The 26,115-nt window shown below is 43.1% G+C and overlaps 1 protein-coding gene across 1 annotated transcript in view; it reads left to right on the top strand.

Annotated features, from left to right (window-relative positions):
• plxdc2b (plexin domain containing 2b) overlaps nucleotides 1-18,062 on the top strand; it is a 476,090-nt gene extending 458,028 nt beyond the window's left edge. The window contains exons 14-15 of the mRNA XM_055648826.1: nucleotides 6,620-6,780; nucleotides 14,253-18,062. Of these exons, the coding sequence (XP_055504801.1) occupies nucleotides 6,620-6,780; nucleotides 14,253-14,372 (281 nt within the window). The 3' untranslated portion in view covers nucleotides 14,373-18,062. The remainder of the gene's footprint in view (nucleotides 1-6,619; nucleotides 6,781-14,252) is intronic.
• Nucleotides 18,063-26,115: the final 8,053 nt, after the last annotated feature.

Here is a 26,115-nt window from a genome sequence, read left to right as displayed (position 1 = left end):
TTAAAACCCATAAAATTCACCCGAACATTTTTTAGATAATTAATGCCCAGTATAAGTGGTAACCCCACCACTGTCTTTCTGATATTACTTCAGTGGGTAACTTCATGAGATGCTCAATGACAACCTATATGTTGTTTTTGATACTAAGATCTGAATCATGTAGACAGAAATGCTACCATTTTTCCCAATTACTCTGTTACTTGTCGAGTAGTTGGTAGTTTGTTGACCATTAATTTGTTGCTTGTTTGTGCCAATTCAACTATGTTGTCTCTTGGCAACATAATAGTTACGTGGACTGAATTAATATGAAACCCAAGATAGTCCAGGAAAGCGCTCTATATGCTGGTAGGAACCAGACCCACCTACCTCCATGGTTATTGGCAGTTTTGTGTTTTCTGTTTTCTGAGTGCTTTTGTTCTGACGACGTGCTGGCGACGTTGGGGGGAGGCGCATTTTCCAGGGGGTCCGCCGGGCCCTGATCTAAAAGATCTTTGGGGATAATGCGGCCCCAAGCGTTCACCAGTCCCATATTCTAGACGTCGACTGGTGGATGCCGTGGGGTGCTGCTGCTTGGGTATCGGAAGTCGTGGTTTGCTTGTCCCGGGGCCTGCCCTCATGATGCCGAAGGTTTTTGATGCCTCTTCCATCTCCTTCAGCTTTTTGTTCAGATCTCTCCCAAATAGCAGTGAGTCTGCCTCCGCAGCTGGGGTTTTACTCAAGCCTGCAAATTTTGAGATTGAGAGCAGGTCTTATATTTCCCTTCGGAGATTGTTTAGTTCGAATTGTGTGGTACACCTTAATACCAGCACTTTCTGCTGGTATGTGTTCATCTTCGTTGTCTCCACAGAACGAGCATAGGCTGTGATAGCTGATGTCAGGAGCCTTCGGATCCGCTGTAGCTTGAGTTTTTATGCCCGCATTAGGGCCCCCACATTCGCAGATTTTGCTGTTTGAGGCTTTTTCCCCTTAAGGGCCTCACAGTTCTCTGGTGCTGTATATTCTTGCACCTCGGCGAGCACCTTCTTCAGTAGAGGTTTGTGCTGGCTGCCATTTTTTGGCTCCGGCGGTGCTCCAGCCCGTGGGGTTGCTACGAAGCGGTCCACCACACCCAACAGCTGTTCCTGATCCTGCACCCCATGCATACTCCCGATTTTGTCCGCCTGCCCCATTTGCAGACCAGCCCTGCCCTGGTCACCAATGCTAGCCTCCTGCTCCAACCCGTGGTATGAGGGTAGCAAAGGGCAGTGCCTGACATGACACTATGGAGGAGGTGCCTGTCCTGTCTCGCTGGGAGCGCTGCTGTTCCCGGTGGACCTTCTCCTCCAGGAGCTGGTAAATGCAGCTCAGGCGGCTGTCTCTCTCTGCTTTGGTAGAGACATGTCCCCCTCCGACCAATCGGAGACGACCGGCCGTTTGGCTTCCTGGCCGCTTTCCCAGTCCGCCGTGCAGGCTCTGGCGAGACTGGCTTGGCTCGGTCTCAGGGATAGCGAAAAACGCTCTGCGAGCGACGCTGCCGCCGGTTGCTGCCCCGCTGGTAGAGTTGGAGCGGGGCAGTTTCTCTTTGCGAGTTTTTTGCGTTGTGTGCCTGAAACCTGCAATAAAACACAACTGCAAACTCACCTTTCCAATGCCCAAGAGCCGCTCCTGCAGCTCAGGCGGCTGTCTCTCCCCCTCCTGGGTGGAGGGACGCCCCAGTCCGATGTCGGCTCCGCCGCCCGGTTTTACACACATCCAGCCCGCTGCTCAGGCGCTAGCGGGCTGGCTCGGTTGCGACGCAAAGGGGCTGTAAAAATAAAGGTAAGTACTTACCTAAAACTTAGTTTTTCTCGTTTCTGTGGGAGCCCTGTCTCCCGGCTGCCGCTGTTGCCTGCTGAAACGTAATGCCGCACATGCGTCCTGAGGCGGGCTTCTTCACGTAGTTACTCACGTGACTCCGAAGTAAAATCACACAGCGTCTAGCAATGTCTTTACTCCCCAGCATGCCATTGTTACTTGTACCCACACACAGACCTGGTCCCAAAGTAAAATACCAGCAATGCTTGAAATATAATGTAAAACAGAAACTGCTGGAAATCCTCAGTGGGCCAGGCAGCATCTGCGGAGGAAAAGAATGAAGTTAATCCTTAAGATCAAGGACGAATGAAAGGTCATTGATCTGAAGCATTGACAATATTACTCTTTCCATCGTCTCTCTGTTGCTGTTTGTAAGCAGACTGAATATTCCCAAGCAGGACTTTGGACAGTTTTGTACTGGACTTTGGATAGTTCCTAGTTATTCGAATTTCTGCAGAGAAAATGTTTATCTTATCTGTTTATCTTCCTGCTTAATACAGTTGTGAATTTCTGAGTGCAAGATTTAGAAACATAGGAACATAGAAAATAGGTGCAGGAGCAGGTTATCCGGCTCTTCAAGCCAGCACCATCGTTCAATATGATCATGGTTGATCATTCAAAATCAGTACCCCGTTCATGCTTTCTCCCCATATCCCTTGATTCCGTTAGCCCTAAGAGCTAAATCTTACTCTCCCTTGAAAACATCCAGTGAATCAGCCTCCACTGCTCTCTGTGACAGAGAATTCCACAGATTCACATCTCTCAGGCTGAAAAAGTTTCTCCTCTTCTCAGTTCTAAATTGCCTACCCCTTATTCTTAATCTGTGACCCCTGGTTCTGGACTCCTCCAACATCAGGAACATTTGTCACATAACAGTGTGATAATTTATGCGGAATGACTTTGCCACTAACAGTTGCAGTTGCCACCGCATCTGCCAGGTGTCTCGTGATGTGAGTGCATTGCAAGCAGCTACTTGCACTCACTGATCAAGGTAGTTTAAGGTTTGATTCCTCCCAAGCATATTTTTTATGGACAAAGATAAATCATGTTGACATTATATGTACTGCTGGGACTAAAATCATCTGTTACAAGTTCGGCACAGACTAGAAGGGTCGAGATGGCCTGTTTCCGTGCTGTAATTGTTATATGGTTATAAGTAGATCCAATGAGTTCAGAATCCCTTGGCACAGTTCTTTGCAAAGGCCCTTATGATTTTAATTCAACAAAATGGCCAAAGGAAATCTCCCTGAGAGATTCCCCACATTTTGCAAAATGCAAGGCATGAGATAACAGTCTGACATTTACCACCTTAATTTTATCAAGCTAGTTTGGCACATTAACCACATGAAACATTGGCCAGAGGTTTTCCTGAAGCAGATTTTTTTCCAAAGATGTAACCATGCTATAGATGTGGTTGCAATTATGTTTCTAATATCCTTCCACCAATAGTGCAGCATTGAAGATGCTTCAGCACCAAGCAGAATCCTGATCATTATATTTTATCATATATCACACTTGCAAGTGCCTCAATGAGCAAATGACATTTATGGGTCAAGACGTTGAGTTAACGTAAGAGTATTTTTTGTTAAGATGGTCTTTGTCCATCTGGTAAATTCCTTTAATTCATGGTAATTCATGGTATGTGTCTGTGGAATTGATTTCCCCGTTCCCAGCACATTAGAACACTCGAGGCATAGCTTTAAGGTCAGAGGGGTAAAGTTTAACAGAGATGTGAGGGGCAAGTTTTTCACACGGATGATGATAGGGGCATGGAGCGCACTGCCAGGGAATGTGATGGAGGCAGATATGATAGTGGCGTTTAAGAGGCTTCTAGATAGGCGCATGGAAGTGCAAGGAATAGAGGTGATATGGATCATGTACAGGCAGACAAGATCAACTTAACTCGCCACCATATTCGGCACAAACATTGTGGGCTGAAGGGCCTGTTCCTGTGATGCACTGTTCTATGTTTAAACATGGATATAGAAAAACACCGCAGATGAACAGATCCTTTGTCCACAATGTTTGTGTCGAAGATAAACTAAGCTCATCTGCTTGCACATAAATCAGATCCCTCCATTCCCTCCTCTTTCATGTTTAGGTTTAGGTTTATTATTGTCACGTGCACCAAGGAACATTTGGTTCTGCATGCAACCCAATCAAATCAATACTAAACATAAATACAATCAAGCCAATTTCAAGTACAATAGGTAGAGTGAAGGGAAAGATGTAGAGTGTAGAATATAGTTCAAGAAGGATTTGCAGCATACAACTGTTCTGATGTCATCAGATTGACACTCATCTATATAATATTAAAACTGTGTGTGTGTGTGTGTGTGTTTCTGCCTGTCTTGTGGTTGCCAGCCTGTGGGTACCAGCCTTTGATTAGTTGCTACGCCAACACCAGACCCACAAACGACCAGATTTTTTCCATGTCGGTAGAGATTTCACTTGTCATTCCAAGTATCCACTCCTCATTAAATTTTGTCGTGTTTATGTACACTTTTTAAATAAAATCCTTCTCCTCCCCCCCACTCACTCATTTTGTCGCCTCCTGCTGGCCAGCGACCATAACGGCTGCTGGCGCCCGCCTCTCGCCTCAAAGACGTCATTTAAAAACAGCCGCACTGCTGAGTGCTCGAATCTTCAGTTGGAGGACCACGTCTCCCATGGGGGCTACGGGTAGGGAACGGCTGCGTTGAGGGAGCAGACCCAACGGGTCTTCACTTGGTCTAGTTAATCTATAAACATTCCAAAATATCACAAAAAAAAATTCAATATTTTTGGATATTTCTCTGATTGGATCATCATGCAATTAATTTCTCTGGGGTTTATAGCTTACAAAGCTGTAATAATAGGACCTTGACAAATACACCTTATGCCACAATGTGACACTCGCAGGGTTTGTACAATATAATTAATTCATAGGTACCTGTAGATTTCATATCGGTTTCAGTGCAGTGCTGATCTACTATCTACAGGTCCCTCACTGGTAACCTTGGATTATCCTTGATCGGACTTTGTTGGCTTTACCTTGCACTAAATGTTATTCCCTTATAATGTAGCTATACGCTGTAAATGTATCGATTGTAGTCATGTATTGTCTTTCGACTGACTGGATAGCAAGCTTTTCACTGTACGTTGGTACACGTGACAGTAAAATAAAATAAACTGATTCATTTGGCTTTTGCTGAATAAGACTTCAATCTAGCAATCTGCCCGCACGTGATTCATAGCAACATACATAGAAACATAGAAAATAGGTGCAGTAGGAGGCCATTCAGCCCTTCGAGCCAGCACCGCCATTCATTGTGATCATGGCTGATCGTCCCCTATTAATAACCCGTGCCTGCCTTCTCCCCATATTCCTTGACTCCACTAGCCCCTAGAGCTCTATCCAACTCTCTCTTAAATCCATCCAGTGATTTGCCCTCCACTGCCCTCTGTGGCAGGGAATTCCATAAATTCACAACTCTCTGGGTGAAAAAGTTTTTTCTCACCTCAGTCTTAAATGACCTCCCCTTTATTCTAAGACTGTGGCCCCTGGTTCTGGACTCGCCCAACATTGGGAACATTTTTCCTGCATCTAGTTTTTGTCCAGTCCTTTTATAAGATTTCCCCCTCATCCTTCTAAACTCCAGTGAATACAAGCCTAGTCTTTTCAATCTTTCCTCATATGACAGTGATCAATCTCGTGAACCTACGCTGCACTGCCTCAATCACAAGGATGTCCTTCCTCAAATTAGGAGACCAAAATTGGTCCAGTCCCTGTATATCCATGTGCCAATCTGAAAGCCTCTTCAATGCCCCTGTCGTATCTTCCTCCATCACCACCCGCTGCAGCGTATTCCTGGCACAATCACCCCCCACTGGTAAACTCCACATTAAGACCAGCTCCCACATAGAGTGGTTGAATGATGATATTTGTCACTCTGTACACAGTCGATGAGATCAGTCACACTGCACATCTCAGATCTTTGGAGAGCTCATGTGCACCCAAGTCTAATTTACCCTTTGGAGCAGGTAGCTGCAGCCAAGCATATTAACCCCTCAAATTCCATGCACAATATTGGACATATTCAGCTGTTCAGATGTCATATACGGAGATCAGAAGAAGGTTAACACTTCAGGTCATTGCCTTATTCTGTTATGACAAAGGGTGATTGACTTGAAATATTGAGCATCTCACTTTCCCCACATGGATGCCGCCTGAGCTGCTGTGTATTTCCAACATTTTCAATTGTCATTCCAGACTTCAAGCATCTTCAATATTTTGCTTTGATAAAGTCTTTAATATTAGCTTGCACAAGAAGAAACTCAAAAAAATGGCTTCAATGCTGAATGTTCTTCGGAATGGTCTACGGAAGTTAAATCGTATACATTTTTTCCATAATGTTTGCATTCAGATCAATCTGCAGTTGTACCACACTTGTCAGTCTTGATTTCTCCTCATTTAAGGGCAGCAGTTTTCCAGAATGTGATTTGCTGTGTAGAGACAAAAGAGGAGGTTGGCAGCTGCATGGAGGACAGAGATGTGTGGTGTGTCCGTCCGTCCCCGTGCCTGTCGGAAACTAGCACCACTGCGTCGCTAATGTTTCCAACGATGATGATGATTTAAACTTATCCACGCTACATCCATGCAAATGGTACTAGCTTATATGGGTCATTTTGGTCGGAATGGATGAGCTGGGCTAAAGATCCTTTTTCCATGCTGAATGACTCCATGACATCTTGGTCACATATTTTGGTGAACGTTATTACATTTTTCTTCTGTCTGCTCTTCCAGCTTCAACGGCAGACAGCACTGCAGAAAAGAAAGGAGACACTGTACACACTGGGCTGATTGCGGGAATCCTCCTGGTGATCATCATTGCTATAGCAGCCGTCCTTGTGACCTTTTATATGTACCATCATCCAACATCGGCAGCAAGCCTCTTCTTCATTGAGGTAAACTTGTTCAACATTAAGGAACCAAATTAGTGTTTAATTTGTTTCAATTCATTTTTAATTGTCTACTTTGATAAAATTGAGTGTTTAAGAAGGAACTGCAGATGCTGGAAGTCGAAGGTACACAAAAAGGCTGGAGAAACTCAGCGGGTGCAGCAGCGTCTATGGAGCGAAGGAAATAGGCAACGTTTCAGGCCGAAACCCTTCTTCAGACTGATGGGGGGGTGGTGGGGAGAAGAAAGGAAAAATAAGGAGGAGGAGCCCGAGGGCTGAGGAAGGGGAGAAGGCAGCAAGGGCTAACAAAATTGGGAAATTCAATGTTCATGGGATGAACATTGAATGTATCGTTTGATGGCATCGTATGATGGCATGCCTCCTCCTCCTTTTTCTGTTCTTCTCCCCGCCACCCCCCATCAGTCTGAAGAAGGGTTTCTGCCCGAAATGTTGCCTATTTCCTTTGCTCCATAGATGCTGCTGCACCCGCTGCGTTTCTCCAGCATTTTTGTGTGCCTTTGATAAAATTGAGCACTGGTAGGAATTTCAAACTTCCTTTTACACTTTTGCTCTTCTTATGGTTGACGCTTAATAAAGATGATTAATGTGCACCCTTTCACAACAATTGCAGCAAAATGCACATAAGCTCCTGGATACAGAGATAGTAGGTTAGTGCCATTTCTCTCTCTCATTGATGACCGTAAATGTTGTGTGTCCATTCTCTCCACAGATGCTGCCTGATCTGTTGAGCTCCTCCAGCCCTTTGTGTTTTGCTCCAGGTTCCAGCATCTGCAGTTTCTTGTGCCTACTGATCTAGATATAATAGAATGGGCTTGAATCTGACCTCCAGCTCAGCTCTGGCATCTGTGATTCAATGCAGGGGCACACAGGTTGGGTGGCATGGTGGCGTAGCGGTACATTTGCTGCCATACAGAGCTTACAGCTCCAGAGACCCGGGTTCAATCCCGACTGGGGGTGCTGTCTGTATGGAGTTTATACATTCTCTGGCTTTAACCGGTCGACGGATACGGTGTCAGTTTTTCCGTTCCGATAGATCACAATACTTTTGACTAGGCATTGGATGATTTGGGAAGGGCCATCTTATGCTGGCTGAAGTGATCGTCAGACGGGTTGTGTCGGACCAAAACGTGTGCAGCGATGGAGGTCAGCAGGCACGTAGACCACAGGAAGTGTTCGCCATGTCGGTGTTGGCCTGAGTAGCTGAATAGTTTGTTCGATCGATATACCTGCTTGGATCAGTCTGTGGGGATTGGTTCGACAAATTCGCCGGGCAGCTTCAGAGTTGTGCCATAAACCATATATGCCGATGAACATGCTAGGTCTGCTGTCACCGCCGTACGAATGCCAAGCAGAAGCAGAGGCAATCGTTCACTCCAGTTGGACGCGTCTCCTCCGACTGCCAGAGCGGCGTTCAACTGGCGATGGTACCGTTCACTTGGGCCGTTCGCTTGTGGATGATACGCAGTCGTTCGAATCCGGTTCGTATCAAAGAGGTCAGTTAGTGTTAGTACGGTAGATTGAACAGCGCAGAGTTGAATTGCAGTCCTTGATCTATTGTGATCGTACTTGGGACCCCAAAGGCCGAAATCCATCGGTCAACAAAAGTGCGGGCTATTGCTTCCGATGATATGTTGATGACTGGGATAGCATCTTGCCATCTTGTGAACCAGTCTTCACAAGTGAGCAGATATGTGTAGTTTCTTGACGGTGGGAGTGGGCCGCCCAACTCCAGGTGCATGTGCTCAAAACGGGTACAGGAAACTCACCCAAAGGGGTCCTTCTGTTAGCAATGTTACAAAATTTTGAGATTTAAAAAATCAAGTCTGCAATTTATCCCATCAGATAAAGCATAACAATAAGTTTAATTTGACACCTAATTCACTTTCATATCTCAAGTAATAAAAAAGTTATGGCCATTTTCATACTCGGAAATTAGCATCTTGTTCCCTATTGATTTTCTATGGACATAACAAAAAAGCTGTGATCGAGGACAGTCAAAAGCCCATAACCTTCTTAAGAAATTAAGAGAACTGAATGAAATTTTCAGTTATCATAGGTTGAACCATTCTGAAACAAATATAAAATAATCTTACTTGGAGGACCTAAAATTAAAGCATATAATTAGTTAGTTACCCAATTGTAGCTAATTTCAAACTTCAATTACTAGATCTAAACATCTATCAATTTCTTAATAAATGATTAACATTTTTAAATAGCCTAAGTGTCCAAATAATATTCACAAATAATTCACAATAAAACATGATTTTTAAATCTCATTTACATCAATTTATAGGCCAAATGGAAGGAATTTAGTGTTCAATTGCTGTAAATTAAAGTCAATTTAAATCGGCTTTCTAGTGGGTTCCTGTGAACGCGCTGGTTTAGAACGTTCACATTGCGCTGGATTTGTGCCCTCAAATGCCCAGAAAAATACTGCGGGATATAAAGAGCCCAAAATGAACTACTCGCTATAGAAAACTTTATATACAGGGTTCTTAAGAAGCCCCTTTTAATGTAAAAATAAGGTACATACCTTTAATTGTTTGCTTTATAAAACCCTGGGGCTGCGAGAGGTTGCGGGTTGAGAGAGTGATTTTTAAACTACTATAACTATTATACAAGGCCGTAAAAACTAATAATACCTTTTGCGACGGGGTCTTCCAGCGATTTTCCGTTAATGATTTACTAGGCTGAACATTTTCGATTGCAACAGCCTAGTAAAAATCGCGTTTTAAACCCGCCCCCTCTAAACTGCGCCAGAATCGCGCACACGGGGTGGGGCAGATACTCAGACACAATTCAGGTAGGTTTTGTAACATACCTACTACTGTGCCTGGAGATCTTGGATTGTTGACACACACGGTAGACAAGTCTTCACCCACAATCCAACGTCACGCTTGAAGAAAGGCCAGATGAAATGTTCGGAGATTAGTTTTATCGTAGCGTTCTTGCCCGGATGTGATAAGTTGTACAGCGTGCTGAAAACTACTCGACGCATCGCCCTAGGCACAAACGGCCTTGGTTTGCCAGTGGAAGTGTCACATATGATGGTTTCTCTCATGTCACCGATAGGTACATCTTCAATTTTAGGGCTGCATGCGTCCGTTGGTAATGGCTAAGATCGGGATCTGTAAGCTGCGCACGAGCCATGGCATAAAAATCGATGCGTGTGGCTGCATTCAGAGCATCCACCTCCAGTCTTGATAGGGTGGCGACAACCGGATTTGCTTTTCCTTGTATGTGCCTGATGTCAGTGGAGAATTGCAGAACAAAGTCCCAAGTGGCGGTGAATAGCTCCCCGCCCTTGAACGAATAGTATATTTGAGCCGTTGGTGATCTGTTCAAATAGTGAAGGGACGGCCTTCCAACAGTTGGCAGAAATGCTTGAAGGCAAGGTACACAAGCCAAAAGTTACAGGATTTATCAGTGTGTATATTGCAGCATTTCTAACATTGATATTGAAATTATAATCTTGTTTCACTGATCAACACTTGAACCAGCTGTAACCTCTCCTGCGGCTCTGGAGAAAAAGATTCCCTTTGATACAGCTGCTTTCAAATTTATTTCAGGGCATCTTATTCTACAATCAATGAAGTATATTTGAAGTTAGTCACTGATAAAATATCTCAAATACAGCGGCTACGAAGATCAGAAAAGCCACATATGCTGGAAAGTTTCAAATGAAAACTGAAAATGCTGGAAGCGGGTCAGGAAAAATCTTTCTAAAGCAAAACCCAGTTAATTTTATAGCTACTCAGCAGTAATTTAATAGAGACTTTATTCCCCTGAGCACTGGAGGCTAAGGGGTGATCTTATAGAGACGTATAAGGGGAACAGAATATTTTACCTAGAGTAGGGGAATCATGAATCAGATGACATAGGTGAGAAAACAAAGATTTAACAGGAACGAGATTAGATTGTAGAGTAAGGTGCCACAAAAATTAAGAACTAGAAGGCATTGGTTTAAGGTGAGAGGGGAAAGATTTAATAGGAAGCTGAGGAGCAACCCTTTCACACCAAAGGTGGTGGGATATGGAATGATCTGCTAGAGGAGGTAGTTGAGGCAAGTACAATAATAATATTTAAAAGACATTTGGACAGGTACATGGATAGAACTCTGGAGGAATATGGGCCAAACACAGGTAAGTGGATGGGGATCTGGGTCTTGGTTAATATGAATGAGTTGGACCAACGCGTATACTTATAGAAACATAGAAACATAGAAAATAGGTGCAGGAGTAGGCCATTCGGCCCTTCAAGCCTGCACCGCCATTCAATATGATCATCGCTGATCATCCAACTCAGTATCCTGTTCCTGCCTTCTCTCCATACCCACTGATCCCTTTAGCCACAAGGGCCATATCTAACTCCCTCTTAAATATAGCCAATGAACTGGCCTCAACTACCTTCTGCGGCAGAGAATTCCAGAGATTCACCACTCTCTGTGTGAGAAAAAGTTTTCCTCATCTCGGTCCTAAAAGATTTCCCCTTTATCGTTAAACTGTGACCCCTTGTTCTGGACTTCCCCAACATCGGGACCAATCTTCCTGCATCTAGCCTGTCCAACCCCTTAAGAATTTTGTACGTTTCTATAAGATCCCCCCTCAACCTTCTAAATTCTAGCGAGTACTGTATGTTATGTACTGTATGATTCCAGAACTATAACTGAGGCATACTTTGAAGACTGATTATGAAAGGCCATTTTCAAGTTAGAAACTGTAACTCGGTGAAAGGCCTCAGTAGTCAATTCTGGAACCTTAGCTTTTTACCACCCGAATCAACAACTTTAAGGAAGGGACCATGCAGTAATTAAAGTTTAAATCAATAGAAAATGTATGATTTGAATAGTTTTGTGATTAGAATGCTAATCATTCACAGCAGGTTAGCATTATGAAGTCTTTTCGACCATCACGAGCCATGTAGGTTAGACATTCTGCTTCTCAGTCCTAGAACAAGCTGGTTAAATAGATTGCCATACCAGATCAATCAAGAATATCCTCCAGGACTGAGCATAAAATTCAAGTTTTACTTTGAAATGTGAATAACTAGATTTGTAACCAACCACCGTTGTGCTACTCAGATGTCTATCTGCTTTCTTCAACTTCATTTTAAGCTTTAAACACCACCTCACTTTTAGTTAATTTTACGAAAGGTAAATCATGTCTGACGAATCTTATAGAATTTTTCGAGGATGTAACTACTAGCGTGGATAGGGGAGAACCAGTGGATGTGGTGTATCTGGACTTCCAGAAGGCTTTCGACAAGGTCCCACATAAGAGATTAGTATACAAACTTAAAGCACACGGCATTGGGGGTTCAGTATTGATGTGGATAGAGAACTGGCTGGCAAACAGGAAGCAAAGAGTAGGAGTAAACAGGTCCTTTTCACAATGGCAGGCAGTGACTAGTGGGGTACCGCAAGGCTCAGTGCTGGGGCCCCAGCTATTTACAATATATATTAATGATCTGGATGAGGGAATTGAAGGCAATATCTCCAAGTTTGCGGATGACACTAAGCTGGGGGGGGCAGTGTTAGCTGTGAGGAGGATGCTAGGAGACTGCAAGGTGACTTGGATAGGCTGGGTGAGTGGGCAAATGTTTGACAGATGCAGTATAATGTGGATAAATGTGAGGTTATCCATTTTGGTGGCAAAAACAGGAAAGCAGACTATTATCTAAATGGTGGCCGATTAGGAAAAAGGGAGATGCAGCGAGACCTGGGTGTCATGGTACACCAGTCATTGAAGGTATGCATGCAGGTGCAGCAGGCAGTGAAGAAATCGAATGGTATGTTAGCTTTCATAGCAAAAGGATTTGAGTATAGGAACAGGGAGGTTCTACTGCAGTTGTACAGGGTCTTGGTGAGACCACACCTGGAGTATTGCGTACAGTTTTGGTCTCCAAATCTGACGAAGGGCATTATTGCCATAGAGGGAGTGCAGAGAAGGTTCACCAGACTGATTCCTGGGATGTCATATGAAGTGTTATGAAGAAAGACTGGATAGACTTGGTTTATACTCTCTAGAATTTAGGAGATTGAGAGGGGATCTTATAGAAACTTACAAAATTCTTAAGGGGTTGGACAGGCTAGATGCAGGAAGATTGCTCCCGATATTGGGGAAGTCCAGGACAAGGGGTCACAGCTTAAGGATAAGGGGGAAATCCTTTAAAACCGAGATGAGAAGAACTTTTTTCACACACAGAGTGGTGAATCTCTGGAACTCTCTGCCACAGAGGGTAGTCGAGGCCAGTTCATTGGCTATATTTAAGAGGGAGTTAGATGTGGCCCTTGTGGCTAAGGGGATCAGAGGGTATGGAGAGAAGGCAGGTACGGGATACTGAGTTGGATGATCAGCCATGATCATATTGAATGGCGGTGCAGGCTCGAAGGGCCGAATGGCCTACTCCTGCACCTAATTTCTATGTTTCTATGTTTCTATGTTTAGAGGTGCAGCACAGAAACAAGTCTTTTGGCGCACCGAGTCCACTCCCCGTACTCAAACACTATTCTACACACAAGGAACAATTTACAATATTTACTGAAGCTAATTAACCAACAAACCTTTTGAGTGTTGGAGGAAACCAGAGCACCCGGACCCACGTGGTCACCAGGGAGAACATACAAACTCTGTACAGACAGCACCCATAGTCAGGATCAAACCTGCGTCTCTGGCGCTCAGAGTTTCAATTTCAGTTCAGTTTATGTATTCAGTCACATGTATCACGGGACAGTGAAAAGCTTTTGTTGCGTGCCAACCAGTCAGCAGAACGACAAACATGATTACAATCAATCCAATTACATAGAAACATAGACAATAGGTGCAGGAGTAGGCCATTCAGCCCTTCGAGCCTGCACCGCCATTCAGTATCCTGTACCTGCCTTCTCTCCATACCCCCTGATCCCCCTAGCCACAAGGGCCACATCTAACTCCCTCTTAAATATAGCCAATGAACTGGTCTCAACTACCTTCTGTGGCAGAGAATTCCACAGATTCACCACTCTCTGTGTGATAAATGTTTTTCTCATCTCGGCACTAAAAGATTTCCCATTTATCCTTAAACTGTGACCCCTTGTCCTGGACTTCCCCAACATCGGGAACAATCATCCTGCATCTAGCCTGTTTACAGTGTATACATTACAGTGTATAGATACATGATAAGGGTATAACGTTTAGTGATCTGAGAGGAGTTTAAGAAGATCATAGTTAAAATAAGAAATGTTGCTGTAGGAATGGATTTTTAAGAGTGTGGAACGATTGCAATATGTGATTGTCGATCTGTTCCTGTGGATAGGAGGTTGTTGCCTGTGTTGGGCCCCATCTTGGACAGTAACTCTACCGCTGTGCCACCGTGCTGCCCAACTTGGCCTTGTTTACCTGGATATCTGCAACTTTCTATTTGGAGTCACTTGCTTTATGCCGCAGTGTCGGTGCTAACTTACTTGTCATTTCTTGCAGCGTCGCCCAAGTCGATGGCCTTCAATGAAGTTCAGACGGGGCTCTGGTCATCCTGCTTATGCTGAAGTGGAGCCCGTTGGGCAGGAAAAAGAAGGCTTTATTGTGTCTGAACAGTGCTGAAACTGAGAAACAAACAGTGCACCAGTGCTGGCCCCAGGATGGGGGCTAATCCTTTGAAGTGGATGAAGAAACAAGCTGAAGCCCATTATCCACAAAATAACTGCTTCTGGATCAGCTCAAAGTAAGAAAGATCAACATTTTCATCCACAAAGTCACCACTCCATAGTCTTCCTTAGTAGCCCAGCGGACTTCACCAGAGTTTCAAAACAAAACCGTGCAGCATTCCTGTTTGGCAATTGTGGAATTGGATGAGCACTAGTGACATACGCAAACCGCAAAAGTGAAGAACAAATTCACTCCATCAAATTACTTCCATGGAAAAGGAGAATGCTCACTTATCTGTGTTGCAAATATAGTTACAAGCATGTGTTGACCAATCATCAATCAGAGAGAGTCATTGATTGTCATTCACTTCAGCATTTATAGTGATTCATAAAATGTGTGTACATTAAGAATGCACTGACATCAGTTGGTGAAAATATGGTGGATGTGTGTATTTCCTTTGCAATCATTTCTAATGGCTTAGTTGGTTTTAGTATCTGCAATTCACTACTGTTTGATTTCTTTTCTGTAGATGAAATATAATGTGTGAAATTTAATATCCCAGTCTACAGAATTCTGCTGGAAAAGGGTTGGGAAATAATACAAGACAGAATGATTTGTTTAACATTTTACAAAATGCAAAAAGGTTACTTTTTTTTTTCTTGAATTGACTATGTTTTCCTCAGTAACTTTTATACATTCCTAATGTACACTTAAGTTATCAACAGTTTCAATAGTATCTCCAAAATATTATATACGCAACAAGATAACATTGGTTTCAGATTGCTGAGCGATTTGTAAGATTTGTGTTGCTTAATTTGCTCCAAATGTGCAATACGTCATCTTTTGGATCAAAAAGGCAGTGAAACTGATAAGGTTTAAGCAACCTACTGGAAACCAAATTCTGGGGAAAATTTTGCACATCCTACTGGTTCTGTTGTGTAGTGGATGCATTAGTTAAATAGATGAATATATTTTGTTTCTTGATAGTTTACACAAGACAGGTTCTTGTGCTCCAGATTGTGAAAAAATATAAAAGTGTATTTTTTTTTTCCATCCATAAGAAGAGTGTAACATGAACTACCTTCTACTTCAAATGGGATTTTAAATTGTAATGGCGTCTAGAGTGCTGTTTGATATTAGAAAGCATTTTCATTGATGGCATAGGACTGTCACTTTTAACTGGCTTTACTGAAATGGACTGTTTGCTTACTTTGGATTTTTGTGCTGTAAGAGTAGTTTGTCATGAATAAATTCAGGTAAGTATTCATAAATAAAATCTTTATTAATAAACTTTTTTCATTCCTCCAAGTAAATGCACTTGTAAGTATTAATGCCAATGGCAGATTCAGATCTAATTTCAGATAATTGATTTATTTCCAGTGAACAAACAATAAATAATTCACTTCAATTAATGTGTCATTAGTGCAAAAGCAATGGATTTATTTTTCAAAAAAATGTTTATGTAAAAGCATTAAATAGGAGTAAAAACTTGGACGATCTGAAATAATCACGAAAACAGCCACAAAAAATGCTTCTAGCTATCATCACTGATGATCTTAACTCTATTAAAGTGGTTTTGAACATTTTTCAATGAAAATTAGGGGCTGGAATGGAAAATATTTGTGGTTACTCAAGGCTGATATGCTGCCACTGCAATTAAATTAGAAATTAATGCAGAAAATACCATGTTGGACAGCTAAGCATGCATTTAATCAATACATACAAGAGCAAATATTGGAAGAGTTCTCCTAACTTCTGAGTTTTATCTTGGGAAGATAAATACGAAAACCCACAAAGGCAGGTATAATTAATGGGTGATACAATGGATGGAAATTGTGTTGGGTGGAATTATTTGCCCTCCATTTTTAAAATCAGAATTCACGTATGATTGTGACACTGAGAATAAGTGCATTTGGATATTGATATATTAGGACTTGGACCATTATTTGATATGAAGCGATAACATTATACAATCAGCACAGAAGAACTTTAGTTACAATAAAATGCACACACTATAATCACAAGTAAAAGCAAACAGCCACAAGCAGATTTACATAATAAAGGAAGGTTTACATAAAGCTAAATTCTGAGTTAAGAGTAAATTAGAGTTCATGTTCAGTACGGACATTATGGGCCGAAGGGCCTGTTCCTAAGCAGTACTGTTCTACCTTGTAAATTAGATCCGATCACTCTTGTGCCACTTCTTCCGCCTGGTTTTCACAGTCCCTTTGAAAAGTGATGCCTGATTTCAATAATGCCCCATCCAGAGAGATAATCTTGGGCTTATGACTTTATCGTGCTTCTTTGTGCTAGCATTTTAGGGCAACTTCCTAAACTAAACAGCAGTGTTTCGTGTACAAGACTGCATCATGTGCATTGGTTCTTCACACTTTTACGTACCCAAAGAAAGCATGCATTAAAAGATTTTAAGAAGAGAGCAGTAAAAATACTGGGCATATATTATTGTCAAATTAATTTGAAATCCGGTCATTTTTACAGTACATTAAGACAGCACCCTGGTATTTAAAATGTGTCCATTGATGGGATTCTAAAGGGCCTGTCCCACGAGCATGCGACTGCATGCGGCAAGCGCGACCTAACGTAATCGCTTGAGCCGTACGGCCTCGCGGGGCCGGTCCCACTTCGATCACCGGAGCCATATTGAGTCGTGCAGAGCTGGTCCCGACATCGCGCGGGGCTCCGAAAAACTGACACGGTCCAAAAATTCCGCGTGGCAACGGCCTGCTGACCCGCAGCCGCATTGAGGCCGTACGCACCGCCTCGACGGGCGTGTGCGCAGCGTCTCGTTGCCGTACGCAGCGTCTTGACGGCGTACGCCTAGCGCGAACTTCCCGCAGACTTCACTCGAACTTCACGTCAACTTGTACGGGATCACTCGATCTCCGCGCAGCCCCCGCTTCCGGTTTGGTCGCGCTTGCCGCATATCGTCGCATGCTGGTGGGACAGGCCCTTAATTTCCTCCATCCTTCATATTTGTTAATTCTCTTTTTTTGCTTGTGGAACAAAAGTTCAATGTCATGAATCATTTTATTTGCACTTGTTCTGATTATTCCCAGGTTATTATTGTCACCACAATAATTTTATTCGTTAAGTTTTGCAATATCATCTTAGATTTTAAATGTGAGGAATGTTCTAATGAATGAATCTTAAGATTAGTCTCGGGTTTCTATTAAATGCCATTGCTACCAGAATTTTGAGCTTAATGGACCTATTAATGGACAACTATCCATAGCTCTTGAATGTGCTAACCCATCAGCGATATAATCAGATAAGTATAAAATCTCTGATCCTCTTTGTGACGAACCAATTTAAATTGGTTAAAATGATTTATAGGCTCTAGCTAAAATTATATAATCAATTAAATATAAATAAAATATTGTGGCGTCAGCCTAAACACGAGCCACTCATGCTCGAACCCTCGTCAGGAGATACGAGGGCGGGCACATGACGTCATGGGCTAGAGGGAGTGTCCTGGTACTAAAGGTATCTCACCGCAAGACCTTGATGAGTCGACAGGTAGCTGAGCCCGAGATAACAACCTCGCTCAGCTACAGCAAATTTTGTATTATAAATAACGCACCAACCTAACATGTCACCACTGAATAAATGACTCTTTGAACCGGACTGACGTCTCACCTTTATTCACCACGTATGGTGCCGCTACAATATTAGAATTTTAAATGTTTTCATACTATCATTTGGGTTGGTTTAAGGTTATACTTTGAATTGGAACACCATTCTTCCTGCTTGGTGCCAATAAGCAACAGCAAACCCAGGGATCTCCTCAGCCTAAGGTAATGTTTGAAGCTACCCAAGATAATACATTCTAACTCCTGACTCTTGATTACTGTCTTGTTGCATATGTTTATTGCACACAACATGTACAACGTTTTAACATTCATTTCATATGCCAAATATCTTAGTAATTTTTGAAATGATTATTACTCACACACACCTAAGAGTTATAAATAATTACAATGTATTCTGAAAATGATAAAACTTTACATTTTGCTGACGTGTTATAGCCAAATTCTGTTGCAATCCTTCTCAAGAATACAGAGCAATGGATCCGTTGCAATATTAAATATAAGCATTGTAGGAGATTGTCCATATTCCCAAATGGACTTATAGCTACATTTTATATTTGTATCTGTATTTTCATAGTTTTTCCTCTTTGAAGGCTATTTTTCTTCCAATTGCTTAACATCCTTCATTGGACCTTATGTTTTTATGTTATTATAAACCTCGATAAGATTACCCTCAGTCTCTTTTCTGCATTCTCTCTAGGTTAATCAAATCCTTCCTGTAGAATGGCAACCAGAATGGCACAATATATTTGAGTTGCAATCTCTCCAACATCATATGACATATCAACTCTTGTACTCAATGTCCCTTCCAATGAAAAAACTCCTTCTTCATCACCATCAACACTTTCAGGGAACTATGTTCTAGTACCCGAGGTCTCTGTCTTTTATAACATTCCTGAGGCCCTTATCACTTACTGTGTTGTGTCCTGTCCTCGTTTAACTTCCCAAAATCCATCCTTGCATTTGTCTCAATTAAATTCCTTCTGCCGTTCCTTTGTCCTCTTTCCCAGTTGATCTCGATCTTGTTGTAAACTTAGAAAATATTCAATGTCCAGCATACCACTAATCTTGGTTTCATCCTCAAACTTAACATGCCACCTGCAGTGCATTGTCATCTCAATTGTTAATATACATGACAAACGATAAGTCAAGTCAAGTCAAGTCAAGTTTATTTGTCACATACACATACGAGATGTGCAGTGAAATGAAAGTGGCAATGCTCGCGGACTTTTGTGCAAAAGACAAACAACAAAACAACCAAACAAATTATAAACACAATCATAACACACATATTCTTTTACATAATAAATAATGGAAGGAAAAACGTAAGGAATTCAGCTCCGATCCCTGGGACTAACCACTGGTCACAGGCTTCCAATTTGAAAAATACCCATCTACTATCACTCACTGGCTCCTTACACCAAGCCTATTTTGTATCCAATTGTCTAGTTCACCCTGGATCTCATGTGATATCTTCCGTCCTGTCTATCATGTAGGACATTGTCAAAAGCCTTCCTAAAATCCATGAGGTCAACATCTACTGCCCTGACCTTGTCAATCCTCTTGGTCACCTCTTCAAAAACAATGAAAATGCTTCCATTTAGTGGAATAACATGACTTTAGTTGATCAGTGGTTACCGGTATCTAACTTCATCGCAGCTACTAGATTGTTAGTAAATTTGCAGATGACACCAAAATAGGTGATGTCGTAGACATTAAAGAAGATGATTATCAGAATTACAATAGGATCTTAATTAGTTGTACAAGTGGTCATTAAGATGGCAAATGGAGGTCAATTGTGTAAAGTGCTGCCTTTTGGGACCACCCTTCTACTTGACCAGAGACGAGGGAAAGGTTTTTTGTATTTAAAAAACTTCAAAATCTTAAAACATCATCTCTTCATTAATGACTTGAACATTTGTGGTCTTTGTCTTCTAAAGGATCCAAAATTTTAACTGCCCTTGTTTATGAAATCTGTTTATTAGAGTTCATCCACATTTTTTTTTGTAACATTGCTAAATTCTTGACACAGGTAGTTTTGTGCTGATTCCAAAAGTGTTAGACCTTCTCAGAGTCCAAGAATGCTTGTTCCTCCTGATTTTGCAGAGACATCACAACCTCCTCATTGCATATATGAGGTTATATGTGATGTCTCCCAAATCACTCAATGGATTTTTTATTCCATACGAGAATTACAATTAGTTATCTCTCACTTCTGCTGTTGTTTGTAATAAATACAATAATGCAATAATCAAGCTTCTCATTTCTTTCTACATATTACATTAATTGTTTTGTGATTTAACTGCAATGATTTATGAGCACCTTGTTTTCAACAAGATTTTTCTTGTGTGAAAGGCAATTCAGTTTATCTCGGGTTCCTTAGCCACGTTCATTCAGTTAACTTCAGTCAGGCGTATGCCCAAGAAACGATCATCATATGTTTGTGTCAACTGATGTGTTCATGGCTAACTCTACCAAGCTTAAACTAGCCCACCCAGACATATGGAAGCTCTATCCAGGGATATTCGTGACTCTGCCACATCGCTTGCAGTGGAGAGAAATTCTGCCTTTTTTTAAATTTTCACAAGCAACATCCATCCAATCAATTTACATTGTTGTGTAAACTAATTGAAAAACAGGCTGAGTTTGTTCTTTTTTTCATTTGATGAGTTTGACTTCCTATGTCCGCCACTTATTCTTTTATTTTTCTGAAACCCAATAAATCTCTTCCAAAAAAATTATTCTGCTCTTTTCTCAATCTGCGGGCATTCATTTCCTGTGATTTCTGTGAAGTTTGATTTCGGATGGATGATTAGCACCTATTTCCAGACCTTCCTTGACCCACTGTGGTATTGATAAAAAAAAAATAATGTGTTGTACTGCAAGAAATCAGAACACAGGGAAATAGGAGAATCCAACAGAAATAGACTGAACTAATACATAAAAAGAACCATTAGAAATTCAAGAAGACTACGCCAGAGTTCTATCTTCACGGCAAGAGTTGCCTTGAAAATTATCGGACTGGCTGCAAGGCCACAAATGGGCCCCGACCTCGGGTGTTTCACAGAGGAAGAGGACTTAACTTTCCCCGCAGTGGACATTTTTGATTCTGCTGTGGGGGGACGTTTGTGTTGAACTCTATAATGTGTTGTGTCCATTTTCTTAATTTTTTTAACCTTTTTCTATGGTTTGTATGGAAACTTATTATCTATTTTATGTAAAGCACTTTGGTGTCAATGCGAGTTGACTTAAAACGTGCTATATAAATAAAACGTACTTACTTACTAGAATGGGCAAGAGTAAAAGAATGGGTGTGAAGATGGAATGCATGAACACACCTGATGAGGAAAGTCTGGAAATGATGCAAATGAAAATGTGTGGAAAGTAGGGCCCAAAATGGTAAACAAAGGTGGCTGCAACTTAACATGTGTGGAATACAAACGAAGCGTGAAGCAACACCGATGAAATGCAGAATAAATTCAAGACAGAGCCTGACACCATGGCGTTACGCAAGTATAGCATCATCCGCCTACTGATTGTGTAATCTTTGGAGAAAGCGTAAAACAATCCACACAAAATCGATGTAAAGCAATTCACACATCACCCCAGCGAGGTGAACAGAGAATATACTGTAGACTAGCATCACCATTGCTTGATGTAACAGCGACAGATTACAAAGTTGGTATGGGTGAGCCAATCCAGCATTGTCAAGCAAAGGGCCCGAAAGTGGATCACCATCTCCCAAGAGGACAGGGAGATGCAGATGCAGACGCAAAAGGACGACGACTCCAGGAGATGAGGCCTTGCCGATTCAGGAAAGTATGAAGGATCTGAGAAAGCGATGCCTTGAGGATAGATTTGGATGCAGTATGTGTCCCGAAAAGCTCGAGCACCATGCACCGACGTCAGTCATATATAACCATATAACAATTACAGCATGGAAACAGGCCATCTCGACCCTTCTAGTCCGTGCCGAAAACGTATTCTCCCCTAGTCCCATATACCTGCGCTCAGACCATAACCCTCCATTCCTTTCTCGTCCATATAACTATCCAATTTATTTTTAAATCATAAAAACGAACCTGCCTCCACCACCTTCACTGGAATAAAATAAACTTCTAAAATAAACTTCTAAAAAATAACTTCTAACTGCTGCGTGGAAAAGAAACAATATCAGTATATTTTAATATAAAGATTGGCCATGTGAGGACTGAAGAAAGATGTTATTCAACCTGAACCTGCACTTCATCCTCCAGCACCTAGACCACCAGGGGACCTATGCGAGGATTTTGTTTGATGATTTTAGCTCTGCATTCAACACCATTGTGCCAGAGCTACTACACTCTAAACTTTCCAAGTTGACTGTGCCTGAACCCCTCTGTCGGTGGATTTAGGAGAGCTCCCCCTCCCCTCACCCCACTCACCATCAACAACACCACAGTCACATCTGTGGAGTATTTCAAGTTCCTGTGAACCATCATCTCCAAGGACGTTAAATGGGGGGCTACCACCGACAGCCAAAAAGGCATAACATAGGATGTATTTCCTGCGGCAGCTGAGGAAGCACAATCTGCCACAGGCAATGATGGTCCAATTCTATACGGCCATCGTAGAGTCTGTCCTCACCTTCTCCATCATGGTCTGGTTTAGCTCAGCCACCAAGCATGACATCCGGAGGCTGCAGCAAATCGTCCGATCAGTTGAGAAGGTTATTGGCTGCAACCTTCCCTCCATTGATGAACTGTACACTGCAAGGGCCAGGAAGCGAGCAGGCAAGATCATCTCTGACTCCTCTCAGCCTGGCCACAAACTGAATCACTTCCCTCTGAAGGCGACTCCATGCTGTCAAAGATGCCACAGCCAGACATAAAAACAGCTTTTTTTCCACGAGTAGTAGCTCTACTCAATAACCAAAAATCTGTAGCCTCCTTTTGCGCTGGTATTTTATTTAATTCACATGTTTAATCAATAATATTTTATTATTAATCTTTAACGTTTTATGTGTCATTCCTAACTGTCACTGTATGTCATTCTCACTTGTGGGTGGAGCACCAAAGCAAATTCCTTGTATGTGAATACTTGGCCTTGGTATTCATTCATGCATTCATGCATTCATTCATTCATTCGTTATTCAGTGACAAATACTATTACCTGGTTGAGGGCCAATGTAGTTAATGTAGATTACACAAAAAAGCTGGAGAAACTCAGCGGTTGCGGCAGCATCTATGGAGCGAAGGAAATAGACAACGTTTCGGGCCGAAACCCTTCTTCAGACTGATCGGGGACGGGGGTGGGCGGGGACAAGAAAGGGAAAAGGAGGAGGAGCCCGAAGGCTGGGGGATGGGAGGAGACAGCAGGGGGGCTGAGGAGGGGGAGGAGACAGCAAGGACTAACAAAATTGGGAGAATTCGATGTTCATGCCCCCGGGATGCAGACTCCCCAAACGGAATATGAGGTGCTGTTCCTCCAATTTCTGGTGCTGCTCGCTGTGGCCATGGAGGAGACCCAGGACAGAGAGGTCGGAGACGTAGTGGGAGGGGGAGTTGAAGTGCTGAGCCACCGGGAGGTCAGCTTGGTTATTGCGGACCGAGCGGCGGCGTTCGGCGAAACGATCGCCCAACCTCCGCTTGGTCTCACCGATATAGATCTGCTGACATCTAGAGCAGCGGACGCAATAGATGAGGTTGGAAGAGATGCAGGTAAACCTCTGTCGCACCTGGAACGATTGCTTGGGTCCTTGAACGGAGTCGAGAGGGGAGGTAAAGAGACAAGTGTTGCATCTCTTGCGGTTGCAAGGGAAAGTGCCCGGGGAGGGGGTGGTAGGAGAGGGAAGGGAAGAATTTTGCAAGGGAGTTATGGAGGGAGCGGTCTTTGCGGAAGGCAGATATGGGGGGAGATGGGAAGATGTGGCGAGTGATGGGGTCACGTTGGAGGTGGCGAAACTGACGGAGGATTATTTTTTGTATGTGACGGCGGGTGGGGTGAAAGGTGAGGACTAGGGGGACTCGGCCCTTGTTGCGAGTGGGGGGATGGGGAGAGAGAGCAGTGTTGCGGGTTATGGAAGAGACCCTGGTGCGAGCCTCATTTATGGTGGAGGAGGGGAACCCCCGTTCCCTGAATAATGAGGACATTTCAGATGTCCTGGTGAGGAACGCCTCATCCGTGGAGCAGATGCGGCGTAGACGGAGTAATTGGGAGTAGGGGATGGAGTCCTTACAGGAAGCAGGGTGGGAAGAAGTGTAGTCCAGATAGCCATGGGAGTCAGTGGGTTTGTAGTGTATGTCGGTCAGAAGTCTATCACCTTCAATGGAGATAGTGAGGTCAAGGAATGGTAGGGAAGTGTCGGAAATGGTCCAGGTGTATTTGAGTGCCGGATGGAAGTTAGTGGTGAAGTGGATGAAACATAGAAACATAGAAATATAGAAATTAGGTGCAGGAGTAGGCCATTCGGCCCTTCGAGCCTGCACCGCCATTCAATATGATCATGGCTAATCATCCAACTCAGTATCCCGTACCTGCCTTCTCTCCATACCCCCTGATCCCCTTAGCCACAAGGGCCACATCTAACTCCCTCTTAAATATAGCCAATGAAGTGGCCTCAACTACCCTCTGTGGCAGAGAGTTCCAGAGATTCACCACTCTCTGCGTGAAAAAAGTTCTTCTCATCTCGGTTTTAAAGGATTTCCCCTTTATCCTTAAGCTGTGACCCCTTGTCCTGGACTTCCCTAACATCGGGAACAATCTTCCTGCATCTAGCCTGTCCAACCCCTTAAGAATTTTGTAAGTTTCTATAAGATCCCCCTCTCAATCTTCTAAATTCTAGAGAGTATAAACCAAGTCTATCCAGTCTTTCTTCATAAGACAGTCCTGACATCCCAGGAATCAGTCTAGTGAACCGTCTCTGCACTCCCTCTATGGCAATAATGTCCTTCCTCAGATTTGGAGACCAAAACTGTACGCAATACTCCAGGTGTGGTCTCACCAAGACCCTGTACAACTGCAGTAGAACCTCTCTGCTCCTATACTCAAATCCTTTTGCAATGAAAGCTAACATACCATTCGCTTTCTTTACTGCCTGCTGCACCTGCATGCCTACCTTCAATGACTGGTGTACCATGACACCCAGGTCTCGCTGCATCTCCCCCTTTCCCAATCGGCCACCATTTAGATAATAGTCTGCTTTCCTGTTTTTGCCACCAAAATGGATAACCTCACATTTATCCACATTATACTGCATCTGCCAAACATTTGCCCACTCACCCAGCCTATCCAAGTCACCCTGCAGTCTCCTAGCATCCTCCTCACAGCTAACACTGCCCCCCAGCTTAGTGTCATCCGCAAACTTGGAGATATTGCCTTCAATTCCCTCATCCAGATCATTAATATATTTTGTAAATAGCTGGGGTCCCAGTACTGAGCCTTGGGGTACCCCACTAGTCACTGCCTGCCATTGTGAAAAGGACCCGTTTACTCCTACTCTTTGCTTCCTGTTTGCCAGCCAGTTCTCTATCCACAACAATACTGAACCCCCAATGCCTTGTGCTTTAAGTTTGTATACTAATTTTTTATGTGGGACCTTGTCGAAAGCCTTCTGGAAGTCCAGATACACCACACCCACTGGTTCCCCCCTATCCACGCTACTAGTTACATCCTCGAAAAATTCTATAAGATTCGTCAGACATGATTTACCTTTCGTAAATCCATGCTGACTTTGTCCAATGATTTCACCACTTTCCAAATGTGCTGCTATCCCATCTTTAATAACTGACTCTAGCAGTTTCCCCACTACCGATGTTAGACTAACTGGTCGTGGGGAAACTGCTAGAGTCAGTTATTAAAGATGGGATAGTTGGTCAGTGAAATTGAAATTGGGATAGATGGGATGGTTATTAAAGATGAAGTCAGTAGTTAACGTAGAGTCTGGCGAAAAGTCAAAGAACGGACATGACGTCGCCGGGGGGGGGGGGGGGGGGGGGGGGGGGGGGGGGGGGCTGGTCAGGAGGGGGGGCTTGTCAGCGATTGAACCAGAACCACTGGCTCCACCTCTTTCTTTCTTCTTCCCGCCCCTCCCCCTCCCCCCCCCCCCCCCC

The sequence above is a fragment of the Leucoraja erinacea genome, chromosome 2 (assembly GCF_028641065.1).
Source record: "Leucoraja erinacea ecotype New England chromosome 2, Leri_hhj_1, whole genome shotgun sequence".
Taxonomy (NCBI): Eukaryota; Metazoa; Chordata; class Chondrichthyes; order Rajiformes; family Rajidae; genus Leucoraja; species Leucoraja erinaceus.
The sequence above is the reverse complement of the archived record's forward strand: the minus strand, read 5'-3'. Positions and strand labels throughout refer to the sequence as shown.